Source organism: Tamandua tetradactyla, chromosome 5 (assembly GCF_023851605.1).
Source record: "Tamandua tetradactyla isolate mTamTet1 chromosome 5, mTamTet1.pri, whole genome shotgun sequence".
In the NCBI taxonomy this organism is placed as follows: Eukaryota; Metazoa; Chordata; class Mammalia; order Pilosa; family Myrmecophagidae; genus Tamandua; species Tamandua tetradactyla.
In genome coordinates, this window is record NC_135331.1 from 68,622,194 (window position 1) to 68,648,409 (window position 26,216).

At 40.3% G+C, this 26,216-nt stretch overlaps 1 protein-coding gene across 7 annotated transcripts in view; it reads right to left on the reverse strand.

Annotated features, from left to right (window-relative positions):
* The window catches only part of TNIK (TRAF2 and NCK interacting kinase), a 404,859-nt gene that overhangs the window by 129,031 nt on the left and 249,612 nt on the right, over positions 1-26,216 (reverse strand). For all 7 annotated transcript variants that reach the window (XM_077161031.1, XM_077161029.1, XM_077161030.1 and 4 more), the window contains 2 exons: positions 15,573-15,698; positions 816-926 (listed from right to left, as the gene is read on the reverse strand). In XM_077161031.1, the coding sequence (XP_077017146.1) occupies positions 816-926; positions 15,573-15,698 (237 nt within the window). The remainder of the gene's footprint in view (positions 1-815; positions 927-15,572; positions 15,699-26,216) is intronic.

The window sequence follows — 26,216 nt, forward strand, 5'->3', positions numbered from 1 at the left end:
ACAACAGTTTTTTGTTCCCTTAAATTAAGGCAGAGCTTATAAACAACTATTGCAAGACAGATCTAGTAAGACTTCAGGGGACATGTAACAGCTTCTATAGTAGTAGCAAGAAATAATTAAACGAGCCTGAATGAGGAAAAATTGGCCAATTATTTTCTTCTCTTTCAACAAAGCTCAACAAGTATGGCTCTAATGTCCAGAGTGCCAGAGAGTGGGTTTTGCAGGCCAAGCTGACTCAACAGGCATAGCCTTGTCCAGCTGTTCTGACTTATTTAAGTGATTACATCTCAAAGAATATGTTTAAAGTGTAAACTTAGTTAAACGAGGTTGCATGTAGTGCACTGATTAAAGTTACACAACCCTTAGAGACTTTATGCGCTGGGAGGACATCATCACATCAGTCAACATAAATTAGTTATAAACCTTCTCAGATGGAAAACTACCTTTTTAAATGAGTGAGCAAAATCTCTAAAACAATCCTTTTCCTAAGTGGAACACTATCTTTATGATCAAAAATCAGAATTCTAATAGGAAACACCATTGAACAAGAATTCCCCATGGTGGTTAAGGAAAATCACCCCCTGTTAACCCTTCCAAAGGAAGGGCACTTGGCCTTTCCAATCACTTCCTCCAAACGTTTCCAGGATGCCTCTGGTATCCACTGGAGCAGACATCCACACCAACTCAACCACCACCACCACCACCGGTAGAACAAAACATTATGAGGTTTCCAATATGTTTAAGAATTTCAGTGGAAGGTTTAAAACACAGTTCAACACCTCCCAAAATATCCTGTACTCTCTCTTGTCACATACCCGCAGGATCTCTCTGCATATGTACGCGATCCACTCCTCCTTCAACGTGTTACCTTTTGTGTTCTTGATCAAATCAGTGACGGAGCCAGCGCCACAAAACTCCATCACCAACTGGAAAGGAAGCAAACAGTCCCTTAGTATCATTACACTTCACAGCGTCCATGAAGCTGGGTTAATAAAGCACAAGGTATTCTAGCTGGCTAGTCTGGAATGCCATTCCTGCAAAGAAAAAAATGATCATAAAGTAATATATACAACATAAACATTTAACTTAATTTCCCCCCAAAATGATAAAAAGGAAACATTATTTTTAAAAATATTCCCATCTGAAAGTTACAGTTGGAAATCAAGGAAAATCTTCATATTTTAAGTATTTTTTTTTTCAGATGGGCTCAGGTAGGTGGTTGAGACTAGTATACCTCTGTGTTTTTCCCCAGCAGTCTAACTTGTCTTTCCTTCAAAAGTGGAATCATTCCCCTATCAGAAAGAGCTATGGGTTTTCTAGGTGGCTCCAAGTTAGGACACTACAAATGTACACTGTTTATGTCATTGGTTTGTCAGTGACACTGTAAGCTGTCTGAGCAGGGACTATCCATTTTTAATTAACTTCAGCAAATGCTCCCAGGAGGTTGGACACATCCAATAAATTCAATAAACAATAAACTCTGATTTAGCACCTTTCATCCAAAAAGCGCCAAGCTCTCTATAAATATAAACTCATTACTGTGCTCAGCAACTTTATAAGATAGGTAGAAAATAAACCTCTCTCTTACTTAACAGGGAAGAAGAGACTAGAAGAGGGGGAAAAAAAAGTCTGCTTAAAGCTTTCACATCCATTTTGCAGGTTTAAAAAAATGCCCATTTTCATACTTTCTCCTTCTTTAACAAAAGTCACATTATTAGGCACTTATTATTTTTTATAATTACATGAAAATGACTCAGAGTCACCAGCAATCAATCCCTTACTAGACACCAGAGACAGAACTGAAGTGAAGCCATAATGAAATCACACTGATGTCAAAATATACACTCCTGACGTCAGCGCCGTGTCCTAAAAATCAACCCACCAGCCTGCTATATCTTCAGTGCAAAAATTATGCTTTCTTTTTCTTGGTACCATTAGTACTGAATATAATATCAGGTAAAAGCAGAAACTCAATAAAAGCTCAGGAAATGGGTTTGATGAATGAATTTCTAATGCCTATTCTGAATTGTCTTCTTATGACTGCACAAAGGGTAGAGAAACCCTCCCATCTTTGTGGATAGATTGGTGTGTATAATGAGCAGGATTTGTTTCAGAATAATTCCTGTGAGAGGAAAGCAGGTGGAAGCGTGTACAGGCAGGACTGGCTGATGGTTCTTGGGGCTAGTTTTGGGCACAGAGGTGGTCATTATGCTTTGGTATATGCTGAGGATTTTCCATAATACAAAGTTAAAAAAAACTCCCATTATGTGACAAAGCGTAGTTTAATGCCAGCAGGATCAGCAAAAGAAACATCTTTGGTTCGAAAGAAAAGAATGTTTTCTTGAGTGAACCGAGCACATTTTTATCCCTCCCCGAAATCCCACTTTGGAAAAACCCAGTGACTCTTTCTCCACTGCTCCTGTATCAGCAGGAGACTATGTCCAACCACTGAGCTCTATTAGGCCATGTAATCACAGATCCCAAGGAGAGCAGTGGAAGCCCAGTGACTCCAGACTTTTAAAATTAAATTGGACAAAATACTTTCAAATGTTCAGTGGGAAACAATCTTACTCTAGGCAGGCACTAATGTCAGTGATTTCTATAATTTGCTTCTCCATTCAGTTCTCGCTAAGGCTGCTAAGTTCTTTTCATCCTACTACGGTACAAAATGATTGTTATATTATGTAATGGGTTTCCTTAAAAAAAAAAAAAAAAAAGGAAAAGAAAAAGAAACAAAGAAGCCAGCATTTGCTAGCAACTGGTTCCTGCAGCCACACAGCAACACTGATAATTACTGCTACCACACAACGGGGGATCTTCCCTCACCGCAGGTAACCTTATCTCATTAATAAACAGATACAGGGCTCAACATGCCAAGCCCAGCAGCAATAAGTCAATAACTTCACTTCTCACAAGTAAGGAATAATGGATCATTAATATTCTCCCCAAAAGAGAGTTCTCAAAGAGTTTACGCTGGGGCGACAATGCTTGTTAACATTTACTGAGCATTTGTCATGTGCCCAGCAACGGGCTAAGTGGTTTTACAATTATTCCATTCTTTTTCCTTTCCTTTGATTCCTTTTTCTTAATTTATTTGGAAATGGAGCTTGGTTATGGTCTGCAGCTTAATACACAGCGAACACTCATTAAGTAACTAGAGCAGGGTTGAAAACAGGATGATCTCTCGGTTACTAGCTGTGAGATCTAGACATGTTCCCCAAACACTTGGGGCTCAGTCGCAACTACCCCTCCACCCCTCACACCCCCACTACAGCATGCAAAAGAAAAACATCGACTTTATAGGTTTAATATGAACACTGTGTCTGTGGATGGAAAGCTCATAGCCTCCAGAAAGCTTAATACAGCTTTCTGAGTTGAGCTGAATAGAAAGGTAATCAACTTCTCCACTCTTCGTTCTGTTTGCATTTATAAAAAAGCAGAAAGGAAGAGTTTCCTGCTCGGAAGATGACATCAATACCTCCCCAAGACTCGCATCAGCTGGATGATGAAGAGGCAGAGCTAAAGGTTTCTTATTAATAAAGGGTGCTAGACACATGTGCTTCTGTGAATGAAAAAGTACAAAGGACACATCCCCCTCATCACACGCTGTGAGAAGACACATTAGTGCGTCATGTAGTGTGCCAGTTTGACTCCTGTGTACCCCAGAAAAGCCATGCCCTTTAATCCTCATTCAGGATTGCTGGGTGGGAGCTTTATTATCGTTTTCATGGAGATGGGACCCACCCAAATGTTGGTGGTAATTTTGGATTAGATGGATTCCTCGGAGATGTGTCCCCACCCATTCAAGGTGGGGTTGCTTACTGGAGCCCTTTAAGAGGGAATCGTTTTGGAAAAGAGCCACGAGAGCCAAAGACTTTTGGAGATGAAGAAGGAAAAAACCCCTAGGAGAGCTTCAAGAAACAAGAAGCCTGGAGAGAAAGCTAGCAGATATTGCCATGTTCACCAGGTGCCTTCCAGTTGAAAGAGAAACCCTGAATGTCAACAGCCTTCTTTTTTTTTTTTTTTTTTTTTTTTGAAAGGAAGGAAAGACAGAGAAGGAAGGAAGGATGGAAGAAAGGGAAACATTTTTAAACATTTTCTTGTTTTATTATATTTTGTTTGTTTGTTTGTTTGTTTTTTTTTTTTACATGGGCTGGGGCCGGGAATCGAACCGGGGTCCTCCGGCACGGCAGGCAAGCACTCTTGCCCGCTGAGCCACCGCGGCCCGCCCGTCAACAGCCTTCTTGAACCAAAACATCTTTCCCTGGATGTCTTAGATTGGACATTGCTATAGTCTTGCTTTAATTTGGACATTTTTATGGCCTTAGAACTGTAAATATGCAGCTTAATAAACTCTCCCTTTATAAAAGCCGTTCCATTTCTGGCATATCACATTCTGGCAGCTTGCAAAGCAGAACACGTGGCACTGGATCTTTTTGTTTGGGAGGGGGCGGGGGTGTGAGGAGAAATAGTACATCTGAGATTCTCGTTCACCACCACCAAAATGACTGGGTCAGCAAATGCATATGCACGTCACTTGGGAAAAGAGAAAGGTTAAATTACAGGACAACGGGGCCGCAGCCTGAGAGCACAGCCATGCCACGGAGTTGCGCAGCCGGGGATATGGGAAAGCATTGTTCAGATTACTGGGACATGGCTGGTACTTTTCTACCTAAAATTTAAAGTCTTATTTTTAAAAAAACAAGGGTTCTGACATATTTCAAAATGTGCGTGATTGACTGTTGCATGTTTTTGTCAGTTGCCTTACATTTCTGACAAGTGCAATTTCTTTTCTGAGAAGTTGGGGGTGGGAGCATGTTTATTACGTCTTCCTATGCTTCCCCCCCACTTCAGAACAATATTTAAGGAAGGGGTCTTCAACCTCAGCTCATCCCAGCAGGCATTTCGGAAGCACCATGTGAGTCCGTCCTGAGCCAGTCTCCTCTTGGGGGCAAGGGGCCTTCAGTAGGGAATCACAGCGGCAGTCACTTCTAACCTCAGGAACCTCAGAAAGAATGAAAAAAGGCCTCATTTTCAGAGTTAGCCTAAGAGGCCTGGGGTGATTTCTGAGGTCCCTAAAAAATCCACCCGCTTGCTATTTAACTGTTTCTAAGTTCCTGTAAGGAGAAGCAAAGCCAGAAGATGACATGTGAAAACTGCAGATACCGACCCGGCCCAGGCACTCATTCCCCCCCGCATGTCGCCCGCTGATCAGCTACAAGTTTACATGGTCCCTCCTCCTTGCATATGAATAGGAGGGGTGGAAGGAAGGGAGGGGAAGAGGAGGGTGCAGGAGGACAAGGAGCCACCTAAAACGAGGGACGAGCCTGTATCCAGTGGCGCCTTGAGCAGAGGCTAGGAAAGATACAATGCCAAGAATTTACAACTCTGCAAAAGACCAGAAGGTTGACCTTGAAGGTCTAGAAGCATCAGCCAGCTGAGAAGCAGGGTATTTTTATCATGCATGGCTGGGAATAGCCACAAATATCTTTTCTATGATTTATGAAGGCGCAAACAAAACTCAAACTTGTAACTCTGCTATGAAACCTGCTTCATCTGCCAAAGGTATGTTAAGTCTCACAACATAAAATATGTGTGTACAGACATACAATTTGTAGCTGTCACATGAACACATGTACCATGCATGAAGGTGAAGTAAAACTGTTGGGCATTTCAAATTTGGAAGAGAAGCTAAACAATCTTTTTCATTTATTTTTTAATTTTTGGGTGCATGGTTCGGGAATCAAACTCCAGACCATGGTTTGATTCCCACATGAAAGACAAGCATTCTACCACTGAACCACCCATGCACCCCTTTTTCATTTATTTTTAAACACATGTATTAAAAAAATTTTTTTTGTCTTCTGAATTGTATTTTCAGTCCTTAAAAGAGAGCACTTGGTGAAATCATTGTCCTCCCCCCTACATGGTCTTTATGTGACATTCAGGGGTGAATGTCTCCCTGGCAACGTGGGAGATGACTCCCAGGGATGAGTCCAGACCCGGCACAGTGGGAGCAACAATTCCATCCTCACCATAAGGGGGAAAAGAAGTGTAACTAATAAAGTATCAGTGGCAGAGAGAGTTCAAATAGAGTCAAGAGGCTACTCTAGAGGTTGCTCTTATGCAAGCTTCAGGTAGACCTTGCTACCTATCATAACCTGCCAGTACCCAACTGGCACCATTCCAGCCAATCCTAAAGAACACCTAGGGCAATATATAAGATTCCACAAGGGTTCTAGGCACTAGAGTAACTTTCCAGAAACCTACAACCTCCAGATGGGTCCCTGGTCCAGATAAGTCCTGAAACTTAAAGGGCCCAGCCTCTCCAGAACATCAGATAGTTCATCTCCCTACCCCGTATTAGTGACAGACCCTTCCAATATGAAACATTTAGAATTGCCATAGACCAAATACCCCTAAAGAGAAAGATGGAAAGGTCAAAGGTGATGGTGGAGTTATGTAGTGAAGATAGGATTTAACAAATGAATATGAATGCTGAAATATTAAATTGATGTCTCTTTTGGTCTCCAGTATCTTAGAGAAGCTAGAAGTAAAAACCTAAAATTGTGTAACTGTAACCCATGTCAAGCTCTTGAAATATGTTCTACAACTAATTGTGGGGCTGTGCTTTGAAATTTATTGCTTTTTTAATATATATGTTATTTTTTCACAAAAAAAGAAGGAAAAAAGTCAATTGTGAAGCTAAAAAATATTTAATCATTCTAGCTTCTTATATTTTGGAGGAGCTAGAAGGAAAAATCTGAGATGATGGTATGGGAGCCCATGACAAACTCTAGGATCTGTCCTCTAACTACTACTTGTTGAAGAGTGCTTGGAAAACTATTGCTTTTTTATTTCTTTCCTCTGTTTATATGTTATACTACACAATTAAAAAAGTTAAAAAGAAAAAAGAGAGAGAGAGCATTTGGACCAGAGGTTTTAAGTCTTCCAAAGATGAAAAGATGAGTCTCAAGGATGTGAAATGTCCCAAACTTTGTCAATAAAACTTCTGGATAATGGGCAATTTATAACGTGAAAATGACAATGTCAGTTTGAATTTATTGAGCCAACTGGTATTTTCAGCAACCAAGAAGCCTGCCCAAAGGAAAGACCCGCAGGAATACCCAAGAGTCATCTACGGCTAAGGAGACTGTCATCCAGGCCTCAGCATAGCAGCATTCAAGGAAACCCTTGAGAAGTTAGCTGCATCTTGTTTTTGGTGCCAGAAGCTCAAATTGTACACTATGCCTGCAAGATCTGGAGATGTTTCCTTGGTTGGAGTAAATCACTACATGTCCACTTTTTCCACAGGCCTAATCATAGAAACTAACTTTAGGAGAGTAAGAAACGTACAACTCTTGTCTCGGAATGAAATTCTTCAATTTGGGGTAGGGGTAAGGGCAGGGAGCAAGTTTTCAGACAGATTGAAAATAGGAAAAAAAAATAATAATAACCAAAACAGAAAACCTGTCTCAGATGACTTAGGACCGAGCAACTTGGTATTTGAGGAATGTGAGAAGCATAATGTTAATAGCAGCATAAACTTTGGCTCAACATCAATCTGGAAAGGGAACTAGGGAGGTTGCATGGACCACTGACAAAATAGCTGCGGGCATGCTAAGGCAAAAAGTGGTTTAAAGCGCAGTTCAGATGAAATTCACTGGGATAAAAGATGAAATCGTTTCCACATTCTTGTCAAAGAATAGCCTTTAATTCATAAAAATGGCCCTATTAAAGCTGAACTCAGGCCCATGTTGCAAGATATTAAGTTAGGTGTAGCTTTAGATCAGTGTTTATGAATAAAAATCTATAGAGACAGAATGGGCAGCTCTGAGACTAGGAGAATGTTTACAATCACTTCTATCATCTTGGACCCTCCTGTATTATTAACTAAACTCAGACTTTCAAGTTTCTACTTGCAAGTAACAAAATTCAAACAGATCTCTAAAAAAGTGACCCACCCTCTATACGGGTAGAAAAGGAATTCTTATAAAAGTGACACACTGATGAAAACAATCTGAAAACTGAAAATCTCATTTCTGATATACAGAACTAAGAAAAGAGAAATTTTTATTAACTGTTCAATAGACTCAGCTATGGACGTTTGAATTTTTAATGGTTTTAACTACAGTACCTTACTTTTAAAATATTAAAACAACCAAAAATGTAGTGGGCATGATTTTTGCCAAGCCGAGATGCTATAGCAATTGGAACAATATATATAGGTCCAATATATTTTGGAACTCCAAAATATAACAGACTTAAGTTTGGGGGCTATAGCCAATATGACTGTATATTTTAGAAAGGATCACTCTATGGCAATTGAATGACTTCACGTCTTAGTTCATCTCAATAGCTCATTTGCTTTTGACAACTGAAGGATTCTGGGTGCTGGAGGGACCATCAGAGACGATCTAATAAAGGGACTAGGCAGGTCATGTAAATGCATGAAGCTGAGCATCCATGGAGGACAACAAGGAGCAAAGGGACCTCTGGTGGCAAACTGGAGTGGGCAGATGCCCTCTAAAAGGAACAGCTGGTATGATTCTCTAACATATTGCTGCTACTTGGGATTTCAGCCAAATAATTCTAGATTGTACGATTCTTCAAAAATGTTCAAGGAAAAATTTTTATGTGAAACCACTCAATCTTACTACTGTTGGCATAATTAAAACACCACCACCTTATGTGAACCAAACTAAACATACCTACAGGTTGCAATTAGCCTCTAGGGGGATAGTTTGCAAACTCAGACCTTCCTTATTGTTACAAGGAAGATACCAATCACCAGAGACACTGCCTTTTGCCAAAGCTAGAATCCGGGTCTCTGGATTTCCAGCCCAGTTTTCAGCTAAATTTAGGACATCTGTTCCTAAAAGTCATAGAGCATACTTTCTTAATTCTTAGCGCCACAGGTCTACAATTTTATGGTGTAATGATGGCTTACTGAGTCATTTCAGTGCAATGCCTTGCTATCTTACTTGACCACCCTACATTCTGAAAGCTAATCGGAAATTTATTTCCTTTTACAAGACATTCTAGCCCAAGTGATTATTATGGTGAATTGAAAGGCACCGAAAAATATGTACCATTTTGCTTTCTAATTTTAGAGAAATTGGTCTGTTTAATAGATGTTATTTCTCACACAGGTCCAGTTTCTGAATGGAATGAAGCAAAATGGAGAGCCTCTTCATTGCTGAGCTACAGCGGAATGAGACGGCAATGTCATATGTCAGGAGTCCGCCTTGTTTCTGAGAGATCAGAATCTTTATTGAAAGAGCTCCCTTTTTTGATTTCCGGATCAGGCCCTGAGCTGTTGATAAAGGAGAATCACTTGGCCATTATCAGAAGTAGTTGTATTTTCACAAAGAGCTGCTACTAAACAAGCGTTTATCTCTACAACAAGACTGATAGAATTTGCACAGATTATAATTCAATCAGACACCTGCAGTAGCACAAGTACTGGCTAGTGGAACAAGTACACACCTCTGTCCTTCCGTCACAGCAAAAGAAATACCGAGGGAATATTTAATTTGGTTCAAAAACAAGGAACATATGTTAGAGAGTGCTGCTCTTGATTGCTACAATCTATGCCTCTCTATAAAACATAATTGTATTTTATATAAATGTAATTCTAATAAAATACCTTTTGCATAAAGAGCCAAATATCTGTAACCTTTGCAGTTACTTGACAAAATATTCATAAGAGGTTTAGTGCACCTTTCAAAAAATGTGTTTCTTGGACTTCACAACAGTCTTATTTGCAGCTAACAGATCTTAGTATAGTATTTGAAAGTTGTGATAAAGAAGGAATGAAGATTAAAAGTCAAATCAAAGTTATTTAAACATAGAGCTTCAATTCTATTTCTTTCTTTCTTTTTTTTTGTATGCTGTATGTGGGGTCACATTTCATTATTTTTCCATATGAGTATCCCATTATCGCAGCACCATTTGTTGAATTTTTGCTTTGTTTATGTGTTTTTCGTTTGCTTGTTTGTTGTTTGGGGAAGTGCACGGACCGGGAATCGAACCCGGGTCTCCTGCATGGCTGGCGAGAATTCTACAGCTGAACTACCCTCACACCCCTTCAATCGTATTTTGAACACCAATCTTTGATATCAAAATTATTTGTCGTGATGATAAGGAGAAGAGTGTAGGGTTCTGGGCTTGACTCTGCATGAGACAGCACCAGGTCAGCTTGCACACTGGCCTCATCATCAATTAGCTGTGAGGCCTTGGGCAAATTTCTTAACCTCTCTGGGCCCAATTTTTCAGCTGTGATTTGGGGATAACGATAATAACATCTAATTCGCAGAGTGGTTGCAAAGACCTGATAAAATAATAAGACAATGTAAATGAGTATAGTACTTGACACATGACAGGCAGGCAGTGAATATGACCTGCCCATGTTATTATTTACACGGAATGGCCTAAATGTAGTGAGTCAGCACCTTAGAACAGGTATCTGTTGTTATAGTCTATAAGCAAGTTCCCACCAATATTGTAATCTGGCAATGTCTCTATTTATTCTGCTGATCGACTGCCATTACTTTTTCAAATTCCTCCTCAGTTTGTCATCAAATAGAGGAAGTGCAGTTAGAAAAAGAAATGATATTTTTGCTACCATGAGGACTTTAATGGCTTTGACTTTTCATCTCTGGTGACATGGTGGCTGCTAGACAATTGCTGCTGGGGAGGCTCAGAGCCCTCCCTGGTGAGCACGGGTCTGACCATGCAGAAGTGCTGGGTTCTCTGTTTTCCCAACCGGGGGACATGGGGGTCCCACACTGCTACATGTGGCCGCCTGCATTTCACGGCAGGCGAGGAAAATAATGTGAGGGCAGGATTCTGCTCCATGTGATGTGAAAGGGAAGGCAGTCACTGCTTACAGGGCCCCCGAAGTGCCCTTTGCCCAGTTCAGGAAGAGGACTGGCTTACTAACATAGGTTCCTAACCCATCTCCCTCCTTCATCCTTGCCCCCAACCAGTCTAGTCTCATCCAGAAGCCAGAGTGACTGCTTTAATAGGTGAGTTGGCGCACATCACTTCTGTTCCAAACCCTCTAATGCCCACCTCCCCCCACCTCACCAGAGTAAAAGCAGACTGCACAACCTGGCCCCTGGCCATGCCTCCACTCTCATCTTCTTCATCTCTACCTTTCACTCACTCTGTTCCAGCCACACTGGCCGCATCGTTATTCCTGGAAAACACCAGATCTGAAATGCCCTTCCTTGAGTCATCTGTAATGGGGCATACACTGACCACTGAATTTGTCACTGCAACCCCAACCTCCACTCTCCCTGCTCATCAGACACTGAGCATCCAGTATTCTCTATACCTTTCTTATTTATTACACTTATTTGTGGCCTGTAGATGGAAGTAGGGGCTTCTGCCAGTTCTGTTCACTGACACATCCTGAGCATCTACAATGGTGCCTCTATACCTTGCAAGTGCTTAATATATGTTTGCTGAGTGAATGAATGAATGAAGAAATTTGTGAATAAATTCATACACATACATGCAGACTTTTGGTTCCCAGCAAATGGTCAGGGAGAGAGGTGGCAGGCAGCAACTGATTTCTAGAGTGCAAAACCTCCTGTTAGCATCTTGTAGACACAAAAGGCTTGCTGCTTTCTCCAGGTGCCAATCTGAAAATGGGCTGCAGATTTTGTTCATTTTTAAAAGCTTCCAGGGCCTTTTGCAGAATTTCAGACCAAGCTAAATCTTCACATCCCAGGATACCAGCATTCACCCTGCATCAGCCTTTAGTAAGATTTGAGATTCACTGGGATCCAGTAAAATGAATGATGACTAATTTTCTTTACAGCTTGAAAAACTTCAGGATTAGAAGAAAATAGAAAGCAAGTCTAGTTCAGCTTGACCTCTCCTTCCTTCAACCTACAACTTGCAAAGAAATACCAAAATTTTAATAGTTCAACCTAGCAAGGAAACCAACCATCATAGCTGGCCTATATCACATAAAGAATGAAATTAATATTTAGGTGTGACTGATCTAGAGATAACTCTACTACCTTAGGTGATAAGCTAGGAGGTGATTCCAAACCTACATTAATGCTGTCTTTTCATTTGGCACCCTAGCTCTGACCAAACTCTACAGGCAACATTATAACAAGTATCATTATCCACCTGTCATCTGCTGCAATCTAAGGCAATACAGGGGTCACTGCTTAAAATGCTAAATTTTCAACTGTCTAGAAGCCCTCTGGGAGCCTACAGATGTCCCAACTCATGCCGCTTAGTTACATCCTGCTGAACCTTCAGGCTGGCGGGAATCTGAATGCTCAAGAGAACCTGTACCAAACAAGTTTGTGCCAGTAAGACCACCTTCATTAACAAAATAACTATTTTTGTTAGCATCACATGCCCAGACCCTTGCTTGGGTTGAGGAAGACACTGAAACACAAAAGACACAATTCGTGTCCTCAGCGTGCTGACTTTCTACATGAGAAGCAAAGACAATGCAATGAGAAGCAATTAAAAAAAGGATTAGCAATACTATATATGCAAGAAGGAGAAGGAGAAGCGGCTCGGATCTAGACTTACGAAATAGACTGGAAAAAAACTGATAGGACAAAAGAAAATTATTTTTAAAATTAGATTATTGAAATTCCATGGACAAACGTCTTCAATTCTATTGATACTGGGGTATATCACTCCAGATGTCTCCCATGCCGAGTTATTCACATTTAGCTAGCTATGTCTCCTATCTCTTTCTTTCTTTTTCTCACATACAAAAAATGGCTTTACAAAACAATACCACTAAAATTGTTCATTCCTGTCCATTTGTAAATGTACATCTATTTCATTTCAAAGCTCTATGGTGCCCCTTAATGGATATAACAGAATTTACTTAAGTCATTCTCCTTTGGCTAACTTCTACATATATCTTAGTGTAGCTAACCAAATATTTATTTAGGATAAATTCCCAGAAGGAAATACTGGCTCAGAAGCTCAAAAATTATTTATTTTCTTTGGGATACATGTGTGCATGCACATATGTACATTTATATATATATATATGAACATATGTATACTTCTTACATTTTAACTTTTTAGTTTTTAAATACTCTTTACTTTTTTTGCATGGGCAGGCACAGGGAATTGAACCCGGGTCTCTGGCATGGCAGGTGAGAACTCTGCCTGCTGAGTCACCATGGCCCTCCCACTCTTTAGTTTTAGAAGCCACAGAAAGTATGCATACATAGAATAATGTATATATTCTAATTGCCCTTGAAGGAAATTATACCAATGTTTACTTTCCTTGAGCAATGATGTGAGTTGTCCATTCTGGGTATTATTATTTTAAATGCTATCTAAATATTGTTTTCTTTTGCATTTATATTATTAGTAAGATTGCATTTTTAAGACATCTTCATTGGTAATTAATATTTCTTACTTTGATAGTTGCTGTCTTGTTCTTAACTCAATTTTCTTGTTAGGAATTTCAACTTTATTCCTACTGATTTATAAAATTTCCTTATCTATGATGACTACTAAATTCTTTGCTCATCATATATGTAATAAATGTTTTCTTAAATTAGTCATTTCCATTTTACTTTGTCTGTTTTGTAAAAAGGAGTTTTTAGAAAAAATTATACAGTTAAGTCTACTAAAACCCTGTATTAGGTTTACACCTTTATTGTCATTTATCTCTTTTTAGGATTGTACAATCGCATTTATTTTCTCCTACCACTAAAATCTTACTATAACTCTTTCAGAAATCACATATAAATAATATAAAATCAGTGTGCTCATACAAAATGGGTTTACTAACCCTCAATTTACATTTTTATTTTAAATTCGCAGATGAGTCTTACAGGGAAAAGTATTCCTAAAGTGATTTTCATTTCCAAGGATTATAGTATTGGATATCAAATGGCATAGAAATCTTGTTATTTTTCTTTGTTAACATTACATCTCTCTTTGGCCACCAAATGTATTCAAAGCATATATTTTGTCTTCTCAGATGGACTGCAAATGTCTTCTGCATTAAGAGAGTAACTTCAACCCAAGACCAAGCTCATTAAGAAATTATCCGTGAATCAGGAATCTCTGGACGCACACAGTTTAGCACAGTGTCTGGGACACAGTCTGCACTTGGTCCACTGAATTCTGTGTGTTAGACACATATTAAGACATCAGGAAAATGAGCAAAACAGTAAGTGGTTAAAGGATATTTTGAGAACTATTAACCCAGCAGCAACATGAGGGACAAACAGAGGCTCAAGAAAAAAGGGGATAAGAAGTAGATTAGATAGATGCCAACTTCAAAAATCTTGGTTTCCATGTTTCTTGAAGATGACTGTATAATGACAGAACTTTCACAATGTGACTGTGTGATTGTGAAAACCCTGTGTCTGATGTTCTCTTTATCTGCCTTATCGACAGACAAGTAAAATATATGACTCAAAATAAATAAATAATAGGGGGAACAAATGTTAAAATAAATTTAGTAGATTGAAATGCTAGTGATCAATGAAAGGGAGGGGTAAGGGATATGGTGTGCATGAATTTTTTCCTGTTTTCTTTTTATTTCTTTTTCTGAATAGATGCAAATGTTCTAAGAAATGATCATGATGACGAATATACAATGATGCGATGATACTGTGAGTTATTGATTATATAATAAGAATGGAATGATCATATGGCAAGAATGTTTGTGTTTGTATGTGGTTATGTTTCATAAATTAAAAAAAAAAAAATCTTGGCTTCCACCGAATGGGCCTGTGCCAGTGGGGTGGTTGGGAAATTGGCAGGGGAGGGTCCAACCAAGATGTGACAGGCCTATAGGACTAAGCAAATAAAAGCTCCAATGACAGGAACCAGGGAGCTGAGAAGAGGAACGCTCTGAGAAGGGTGGGACAGGACACATTTAATTTAGAATATCAGGAACCAATGAGAGCTGCCTCATAATAGACTTTGGTCTATACGCCCCTTTGGAAATATACACTGGGAGGTGTTTTACTCATAGGGCTGGAATTGAAATTTCAGAGTCATTCACACCCAGTGATAGACAAGGAGAAAGACTCGCACTGAGCCCAGTTAGACCCTAGCTCCACCATCTCTAACTGTGTAGACCTTGGAGCCATGTACTTCCTGTCCACCCTGGCTAGTGTGTCACAGCCTTCTACTGCCATGGCACAGTCCCTTGGCTCATGCTATACTCTCTGTAAACTTCAGTTTCTTCATCCAAGAAACCAGGATAATCTTAACACCTACTCAAAGAATTGGAATAAGTTATGTAACACTTAAAAAGTATATAGCATGGTATCTAAAATAATGATAAAACTCAATAAAAAGTAGTCACTAGTAAAAAAAAAAAGATCTGAGAACTTATAAACTGGCTTTGAGGAAGGTCCCTATTAAGAGATAGAAGAAAGATTTAAAGATTGATAAAAGAAATGGGAGAAAATCTCAAAAACACAATGTTATGGAAATCACGGGGTCCAAGGTTTTCACATAAGGTGTTACTTAAACTCAGCAGGTAAGAGAGTGAATCAGGCCATCGGACTCATGAAGGAAAACCAAGTTTGGACAATGCTACATACCCAGAGCTGGTCATCCATGCCTGGTGGGTTCTTTTTGATAAAAGCACCATAGTACGTTGCAATATTCCGGTGATGAGAATACTTCTTCAACATGTTAATTTCTTGTTTGATTTCTTCCTCTTCATCCTGTATTGGAACAATAAATATTTTGTCATGAAAAGCCATTGTCTTTAGCAGAATTCTTTTCTTCATCACCATCTCTATCAACTAAGCACTAAGTTTGCTCGTAAGTATTTTCTTCCGTGGTGATAAATAAGTAGGATCATTATATGTAACTACAAAGAGAACATTGACAAGACAACACATTGGCAGTCCAAGAGGGCCTTCTGTATGCAAAGAAAACAAGCATGACGTGCAATCTCCTGGAAAAACAACTCACCTGAAAAACACCCCATCCCCTCACCTGAAAAAGATCAAGGTATACAGGCAATTGAGATAAAATTCATTCTAAGTTTCTGGGAACTTTGCATATTGACTACCTATCACCGATCATATCTAGTATAGGAAAGATTGAGAAAAGTGAAAAGAAGGAAAAAAAACAAAGGCTCTTGGATTTAGTATTTGTTAGGTTCATTTTCTTTGAAACCTACTCTGATTGAAGTACCTGCTTGAAGAGGATGAAAGTCAGATGGGAAAAGGAGGCAAGGGTGAGCTCTCTAGCTCTGGGGAAGTTCACAGAGCAGGAGTACCTACCCAACTTCGGGAAGCTAAACATGAAAGAAGAAGAGAAATGTGGTAGTGTCAGTGACATAAAAAGGAACACAACTCTCCTACGGAGGAAGCTTCCTAATATTCAGATTTCAGTCATTCTGAATTTTGATTTGGAGTTTATCAACCTGGGCCAGCTTAGAGGGCTTGGCATTACTGGGCAAAAGTGTGTGTTCTCCTGCAGCTGTATTTTAATGGAGGTGGGCACATCTGTTGGACTGCAAAATAGTATTTTATTTTTTTAGCTTGGTAGAACATTTTTTATCCCTGGAAAGTTGTTCTAGATGTAACAACAGCAACGACTGTCCCTGAGTGTAAGAAGTTATCTTACCGTGACCTGAGAACCTATCCTCAGGGGTCCCTGTCTGCACCCCTCCACTGCAAGGGCCTCCTTCTAGATCTTCACGTCTCCAGGCCCTTCTGCAGCCTCCCATGCCATATCCTCTTCCTCCTTCCTCTTCTTCACATAATTTACACTGGCCGTTCCTTGCTGACTTTAATTGACAGTCCCAGGGGAGCTTCTCTAATTCTCTCAAACAGTTAGGTCCCCTCACCCTCCACACTTCTCCTTCATACACTTGCCGTTTCGCTGGGACTGGCAAGGAGGCATGGGTCATATGGTGCCACAGTTGCCCTTTCACTTGTCCTCTTCCCCAAAGATTTGAGGTTCTCCTCCGCCTTCTGGTTCCAGCTCCAGCGCTCCTTCCCCAGGGAGGCCTCCGACCTGCAGGCTTGGCTCTAGCTCCATGCATCCTCCTGGACCTTCCCATGTGGCACCTCTCAGAATTGCAACCTACGTTTCTCAGTCTGCTCATTTGATTCAAGTCTCTTTTCGCGATCAGTCCAGAAGGACCCTAAATACAGGAACCCTGCCTCACTTTGCTGTCTATAATTCCCAACACCGAGCAAAGTGCCTGGGAATAAATGGAATAAAAGCTTGAATACCCCTCAAGGGTCCAACGCTTTAGAGCAACATTAGTGATGCTTATTTTACAAGGAACCATTAAGAATAGGATGCAGGGCACAGTGAAATGCTGACGTTTGCTGACCATGCAAAGTAATTTTTAGTAGGAAAAAAACCAAAACAATGAAGATTTGCAACTCTACTAAAGCATGTTACAGACCGCATGGTTTAACTAAGTGGAAGACTAAGTAACTATCTCAAAATAGAACCGACGACCGGGATGCTGAGCGAAGGGAAAGCACTGGGGGAGTAGAGAAAATAAGGGGCTGGGATGGGGCTGGTGAGGGCACAGCACACTGCTGACCTACAACTTCTTCCCTGCAGCCAGTGGAGGCTGCCCATGCCTCAGCTGGGGGCCTAAGAAGAGAATGACCTTCACAGACCTCCAACTGCCGGTCACCACTTGTTGAAGGCTCTGCATCAGATCTCAAATGTGTTACTACGGTGCGTGTGGTTATTTTAAACTCACTATGTGGGGCCAAATAATTCTGTGTGAATGTAGGCTGTAAGCGGATATACCTTGGGGAAACTGGAATAGAAGGGGAGAAATAAGCCTAAGGGTTTCTGAGGGCAGCACGGCATCGACTGCTGCTTAGACCAAAGAGGCAGACCAGGTGAGGTAGTAAAAGACACCAATCACTTTCCAGATGCAACCTGACAGTCTCAGCTGCAGTCATGCCTAGTGGGAATTCAAGAGGTTCTATGAGTGTTCCCTGCCTGCTTGCTAGGTTCTCACCAGGATGCAGGAGTTGTGGGTGAAGGGGGGTGGAGGGATATTGGGGGAAAGGGAAACTGCCTTACCATGCCATTGAGAAAATGAGAATTTATAAAACTGTTAAATAACAGCATAATTGAGTGTATAATTGAACCCCAAATAAATGGTATTGAAGGTCAGAATGAAGTCACCACATTCTCTATCCATGTGCAAAGGTAAACTGAGGCAACAACATGGTGCTGAGAAAACTGCATGCGTTGAATTTAGGCTCATAAGGATGAGGATAAGCAAATAAGGTGCACATTGAGTGTAGCTCCATCTCTTTCTGGTCACAGGAAAGAAAGCTACCATTTTGGAGTCTAGGTTTTGTCATCTATGAAGTGAGAGCAAATGCAGATATTATCATAAGAGAATTACTATATGTCTCAGATTTTTGGGAAAATTGAGCAAAGCATGTGAAAGTTATAAAGCGCAATACAACATGCACATTATATATAATCTTTTCAAACAAAAATTAATAAGTAAAAATAGCAGGGGGACAGGAGTTTAAGTAACCTGAATTAGGGGTTTAAATTGCACTGTTTCCAAATACAGTCATGGAATGCCCATGCATCATGATTATGTAGCTGTAATACAGAAGCCTGATTTCAATCTTACATGGCCTTGGGAGTGAATATATAATTTACCAGGTGTCCAGGACTACTATTCTCTAGATTTCTAGTGCAAGGGAATGATGGTAATAAGTTACTTGAGAAAACTTACTAGTGACCATAAGAATTCACTCCGTCACGCCACAGACTACTTCTCAAAATATGACCCATTAAGGGAAATGAGTAAAGATGTTTCAAAAAGACAAAAAGAACAACTCCAGCTAAAACTGGGCTGTAGGGCTGTGAGGAAAGGATTCTTCCATTGTAATGTATTATTCCTGTGTCTTAAGTGGAGGAACCAAGCTCATTGGCAAACCAAAGATCTCCGATGAAAAATGAAGCAGTAGTACTAAACAGTCACAAAATTTAAAAGAGTGATTTTAATTAGCAAAGTTCAGCACTCTAAAAAGAACTTTTAATTCAATCAGAAACCTTCAATCTATTCAAAGCTGATTTATTATGTTATCTCAGGCGTGTCACTTAAACTCTGACTGCCAGTAACTTTCACCATAAATGGGAATGAGAATACGATCTTGGTCACCTCTCAGAGCTTAGAAACCATTTAGTGCTAATTTAAACAAAGCATTAGTAGAAATTAGTTTTTTCCTCAAAAGCGTGGGAATTTATTTATGGCAGACTGAAAAAGAAAATGGTTATGACACATGGCAGCTCCCCTCATCAAGAGGCTATATCTCTACTCCTTGAGTCTGAGCTTGGCCACACGATGTGCATTGAACAGTTAGCACACGTGATGCCAGCAGAGGCTTGAAAACTGCTTGTGTACGAGGACTGTGCTCTCATTGCTTGCAGAGAACTTTGGGATTTAGTCACCTCTGTGTAAAACGGGATCATTGAAAATCCCCTTCGCCTCCATGTGAGAAGTCAGGGCTGGCCTGCTGGAGGATGAGAAACCACGGGAGACGAGAAGTTTTTTCAAATGTAAAGAAACAGAGGATCCCAAGAGATGCTGTTAAGCTCCTGATCACCTCGAGGACGATGTGATGATTTTGACGGACGTTGTAAAGTCGAGTCCAACCAATGCGATTAAGCTTGCTCCGCGCCCGCAGTGGCGCTGTGCGCTTTACAGGTAGTCCCGCCTTTAATACTCAAAACGGCTTTACAGGGGAGGTGTTTTTAAGTTCCCGTTTTACATTGGGGTGAATAAGCCCGAGACAGCTTGAGTAATTTCCCAAAGTTCACTCACATTTTAGATGTAAAAGCTAAGATTCAAGCCCAGAACTGATTTCAAAGCTAACTCTCTTAACTCCATGTAGAAAACTCCTAGGCAGAAAAAGGCTGATAACCCCATGGTCACTAAAACCAAAGCTGCTCATTACAAAAAAAGACTTTAGCAGCATCTTAAGCCTGAGCTAAAGAGGAACCTGCCTCTGGTCCTCCAATTAAAGAAGATTTTAGCATATAATAATATTTAGCGTGTAATCATACTTGCTTATTAATGATTTCAAAGGAGAAAGGGGGGATTTTATATTGCCTATTAATATTTATTACACACGGGAATGTGCTTTAAACATTTCTAATATATCGGAATTTTAAAAAAGGGATTAATAAGACCTTTAATATTAGTGTGCTCTGTTACAAAAAGTTGGCCAAACATTTAACTCACAATCCAGGGAACAGAAATAAAACCTTGTGATTCCTACAATAATGCAAGGGGCTGACCTGTCAGTTTGAATTTTAGAGGGAAGAATCTGGCATCCAGTCACATAAATATCGCTATCCACTTATTGTGGACACTGACTGGGATCACATCGCTCCTGCTCATTGCAGCTGCTGCTGGCAAGGGAAGTGTATGTGCTAACTTAGCTAGCATTTTTGCCTTCGGCATTGACTGAATGTGACAAAAAGTTGAAGACAACCTATTTTTAAAATTATTAAAATCTGAAGGGACCACAGATGCCATCTAGGATGTGTTTTGTTTTTGTTTTTAAAAATGCAACATTTAAAACATGGGAGCGAAATCCTCCCTCCAATAGAAATTGTATTCAGGATGCCAATTTATAGCAGATAAAAGTGAGGTTCTTTATGAGTAGCATTTATTTGTATAAGTTCAACTATGTGGCATCTACTGATAAAGTTAATCTCAACAATACAAAACTAGAACTTTCCAGAAAGAAATTTGAATTCATATGTCAGCTTCCATATCTTAATTTCTGTTTTATTTTGGTTTCAAAGAACAGAGAAAAATGTACATTTCCTAATGGTAATAGTTATTGGTAAAAGCTTGCCTAGCCGTTTCAGTAGGCTTGTCAAACTGAAGGACACTCTGTACACAGATTAGGTAATCAGGCGGTAGAAATCAGCAGGCTGGCATTTTCCGGCGCATTCAAAGTTTGTGCGTAACATACGTTTTGAGGTTTGCTTTTTGAAGCACAGTTTGTTAAATGTCAAAATATATCGAAAATTAGATGAGAATTAAGCTTGTGAGGAAGATTATCTCAAGATGGGGTTCTGGAACTATGATCTGTATCCTTCCAGACCTAAGAAAACAGGCCCAGAGAGGTTAAGTGAGCTGCCTAAGTCCACCCCTCTTCACTGCAGATTCACTGACATAACTCAGAACTCTGTCAGTGCATTCTGCAGGTAGTGCCTGGATTTGTCATATATGTAAACCCTAAGAAAAATGAATTCACTCCACAAATATTTATTAACTGTCTATTATCTCCCAGGCATGATGCTAAATGCTAATAATAAAATAATAGAACAATGGACAGAAACAGATTCAAGCTCTGCTAAAGTGAAGTCTGGGGTGGGGGCAAGTAATCACAGAAATCAAATAGCCACAGAAATATATGCAAATTTGCTACCATGAGAAACACGTGGGTACTGATCTAATTGGGGGCACCTACCCTGAGAGTGTCAAATTTGAGCTGAGTTCTAAAGGCTGTGCGGGAGTTACCCAGTTGGGGAGAAGGAGTGTGACATGGGGAAGGCACCGTCTTTCTGGCAGAGAAACAGTGTTTGCAAAGGCCCTGTGGCTGGACGGGTATGGCATATGGGAGATTTGGAGAGGAAAATGAAAAACTGTCAGCAAGAGACCCAATTATATCAAAGAAAACAACATGCATCGAACATTTTTCACCTTGTTCTCAACACTTGGTCAGTAACTATATTTACTCCTTAGGCTTCTCACCCTAACTTTACGAGAGGGGTTGCATTATCCACATTTACTGCTGTGGAAACTTAAGCAATTTGCTGAAGGGAGGAGAACCATTAAGTGTCAAAGCTATGATATATCCCAGAATCTAGGACTTATCTTTACCACTAGGCTAACCTACTATCTCTTACTAGGAAGGAATGTCCCTTACAGGCACAGATAAAGCACGTCTGATGTGTACCTTTCTCCTAGCCAAGACTGCATTCATGTGTGACTTCCAAGAAAGCCATGAATTAAAAAAAAAAGACCCAGGTTCAAATAACCCAGAAATATACAGGTTTCAACCCTTGCAGTGATGTCACTCATTTGGCCAAAGTCTGCCCTTATAGCCTCAAGGGTCCTAGGCCTACAAGAGCTGGAATATGTCTTCCCTGCTGATGGTATAGACAGCGTAATGGACAGTGTCTCCACTTCTGCCTTCAGTTACCAGAAAAATAATTAGTAAGCTCTCTGTGGCTTATAATTTGAATTTGTTTTTCTTTGATCTGACTTCTACTCTTTATATTTCCTCAGGGCTCGTATTCTTAAATGTATTATCACTGTGTGTTTTTGTGGAGTAAACTCGTAACTGAGGTAAATAAAACAAACTGCCACACCCCATTTATGGAACACTGACTCACTGACTATGTGTCAGGCTGAAAGCCACAGGAGACAAGAAGATGGATAAAGCACAGCTCTTATGCCCAGGCTTCCGGCCTCACTAAAGTAGGTCGGCTTTAAATGAGGAAGAGGAGTTTTCAAAAAGGGAACCCAAAAGATGAGCCTCAAGTTATGAAGGAGAAAATCAAAATGTTGACAGGCAAGTCAAGCCACAAAAGAGCAAAAGAATTCAAAATGGGAGAAATGAAGAAGGTCAAAAGACAGGACAAATGTCAGGTGGAGAAACTGTGCTGGCAGCACAAAGGAGGGGACACCTCTTCAGAAGGACGAGGCTCGACGGTCCACTGTGGGGGAATCTGGTTGCAAATCTGGATTTGGATAGCCTGCTAAGATTCCCCTGATCTATATGTGTCTCCACCCCACCAAGGGACTAAGAGAATTAGTTATTGTCTTTTTTTGGTTTTTTTTTTTCGCATGGGCAGGCACTGGAAATCGAACCTGGGTCTCTGGCATAGCATGGCAGGTGAGAACTCCGCCACCGAGCCACCATTGCACTGTTGCACCACCCTAATTCTTGTTTGATTAAATACTTTGAGCTACGCAAATGCAAGACACCACTGATTACAAAACACATGTAAAAACATTTTTAAAAACTGCGAACATAAATGCTTAGTATTTTCATTTTTTGTTCTTAAGTAGACTCTCTAACATGTGCAAACATATTTGACAAACTTGAGTTATCCAGGCCACGCAGCAGCACGTATGTATTTGAGACCCAGACACACACACAAGCTGCCCAAAGGGACAGGTGATCTGTACATAAGCATGAAGTGGGCATCTCAGCTTGTTCAGTTTTAGAACTTCAGAAGCTTTCATAGTTCTACATAATGCATAACATACTGAAGCCATGGAAATAGCTCCAAAGGCAGACAGTATTATGGAGACAGAAAACACAGTTGTTCAACTTTTCTCTGTTAGGAGTATCGTCATGTGCTTCTGGGGACAAAGAAGTTGTCTGTCTGATAACAACCAAAGTAGAATTGTAAGGGGATCCAGGAAGAACTCTGCAGCAGAAGAACTGCAGGTGGGGATTTGCAGGCACAGCTGAAAGCACCTGAGGGTACAGTACCTACAGCTGGGGCTGCCCTCACCCTCCTTACCTGGCTAACCAAGGTCTCCCCAGCCTTTAGATCTCACTTGGTTGTCATTTTCTCAGGGGGAACATTGACTGATCACTCAGGCAGGTCAGTTTCCTTCTTAAATTCTTGGTACTCTGTGTTCTTCCTTAAAAGCCTATCCAAACTGTGATTAAGTCACAGCCGAACTGTTGGCTAAACGTATTTCACACATGCTGGAATGTAAGATTCAAGAAGGCAGAATCCATGTCTGTCCAGTTCGCTACTCTCACCCTAGCATACTACATACCAGCTATTCTCGAATGAATGAATGAGTGCATGAATGAAATTTTGTGATTTCAGACTTCAGCTTCATGGAATCTAGCCCAACTTTCTCTCCTGGACCCTGCTCTGCAGGACATCATTGTAACAGCTACATATGGTTTACAATAAACCATCCCATTCAAAACCACCATCAGTTTTAGAGATCAGTGCTGCCGCTGGCTCACTGATAGTCCGCTGCCAGGACTGCCAGGAATACCAGTAACGAGGCAATTAGAACAGGAGCCCGGAGCTGCTGGGGGCCAGCTTTGCCAGCCCATGGTGGGACAAAAGCAGAGCCCAGAGAGGAAGAAACACACAACTCTTATTCATATCATGTGACTTTCTTAGACCCTACTGGGTTGTCTTTTTTTAACACATCAGTAAATTCCTTTTCAAGTTCATTCAGTTTGACTGACACAAAACTGAGTTTTGGTATCAACCCAAAATGTCTGGAGTCATGTAATCACAACCAGTCACTTTAAAGGTGAAAGCCTGGGACGTTAAGACATTATCTCAGCACGCCCTATATGGGTGTCAAGAAGTCACTATAAAGGGACCAGTTTAACCCAGGAGTTTTTATCCAAATGAAAAGGGGGATTACTTACAGGGCTATCAAAGAAAGTTCCTTAACATTTGGTGGCCAGAAAACAGTAAACATAAGATTAGAAAAGCAGTCCTCTGGCTTAGGTGTGCACGAGACTCCCTCGGGAAGAGCAAGCTTTTGCCATAACACCTAGAAATTTGGCAGAGACCCAGGAGTCTGTATTTCTCCTGGGCAATCCAAGTGCTGCTGGTGCTGGAAGCTCACTTTAAGACACCTCCCTTTAAAGGGCCCAATGTCTCTTAGATGCTCTAAGATTTGAAATCTAGAGCACACACTGAGCTGGGAAGGAATCTCCAGAGAGGGATAAAATGGGAAAAGTCCCTCAACAATTTCAGGAACTAGAAAAACTTCAAAGACTGAGTTTGAGTTTAAACATTAATTCTGAGGCTAATGTTGGCAAATTTGGAAGTGTGTCAACCCTAAAACCAGGAAGATAAAAGCATTATCTCTAGTTCTCTCTGTGGTTGTTTTTTATTCAAAAAAAAAAAAAAAGGAAGTGGTATAGAATAAAATCAATGATTTAAAAAACTGGCTTCATCAATTTCATTATGATAAAGTACAGTAACTTTGCATTAAGTCACAGCATACAATTAACAAAGGTGACCTTTGAGAATTCATCTCAACACAGCAGCTATGATGAGCTCAATTATAATAACTGGTAAGAAGCTTTTGCAGTGTTCTGTTCTGTAGTACACAAAAGATACCATGGCAAAATGAAATACTTTGTTTTTTTTTTTTTTTAAGGTCACCACATGAGTTTCACAAAGCAAATCTTATGTTGACTGTGATGAGTAAGGGGTGATACAAAGTCATCTGATGCTGTATCAGACACCACGGGAAACAAGAAAACCATTTGCTGATGTGTATCCATGTTTGCCTTTGTTAAGGGTCAGTGATTAAATAATGGTCAATGTTGTGCCCATATCAGGGAAACTAACTGGCTGTCCTCATCCAGGGATCCCCAAGAGAATTAAGGCAGAATACCATAAGCATCCACTGTACATACTGTGCAGATACAATGGTGCTGATGTTACACCATTCTTGGGAGAACTGTGAAAATGGTCATTAAGTGACTTCTGTGGAGCTGAGTTTTCTAATGGAATCCAGTTTAGAAAGCCTAACTGATATGATGCCCCGTTCACTGAAAATACTCCAGGATTAGTAGTCATGTACAACTATTTTATTCAAAGCAAGCTCTTCTAAAAATAGTAAGAGTGGTTCTAAAAGCACTTGAAAGCCTCACAAATAGATCCAGATACTAGAAGAGATACCTTCAATGTTCTCAGGTCATATTTTATGCATCAATATACAATTCTGTGCAAACTGAGTATAGTGGGATTAATGATGTCAGTGGAACTCAAGTACAGTTCCACAGAATGACACAACAGAATTTAATCTACAGTGTGAATGCCTTGGACTCCATCCACCACATTAGTTGTTAAGCTGCCAAGAGCATCTCATTATGTGGAAATCCTATTCAATCCAAGGAAAATACAGTAGCATGACTTCAGCAGAGTTGCAAAACAAATTCTGATTTGTTCCGAGGTTGGAGCTTTGTAAAAGGTTTACACATATATAATGGGGTTTCTGTGTGGAGACTGATTGTATCTGATCTCGATTTTGGTGTCAGACCCACCTAATTCACCATCCCAATACCCATTCTTCCTTTTCTCCTGAGTGATTGAAACTGAATTTTTAAACTAGCCTCTTTGGCAAGAAAACAAACAAACAAAAAAGACTATAATTCCTAGGTTTTCTGGCAGCTAAGGTTAGCCAATAAGTATAGAAG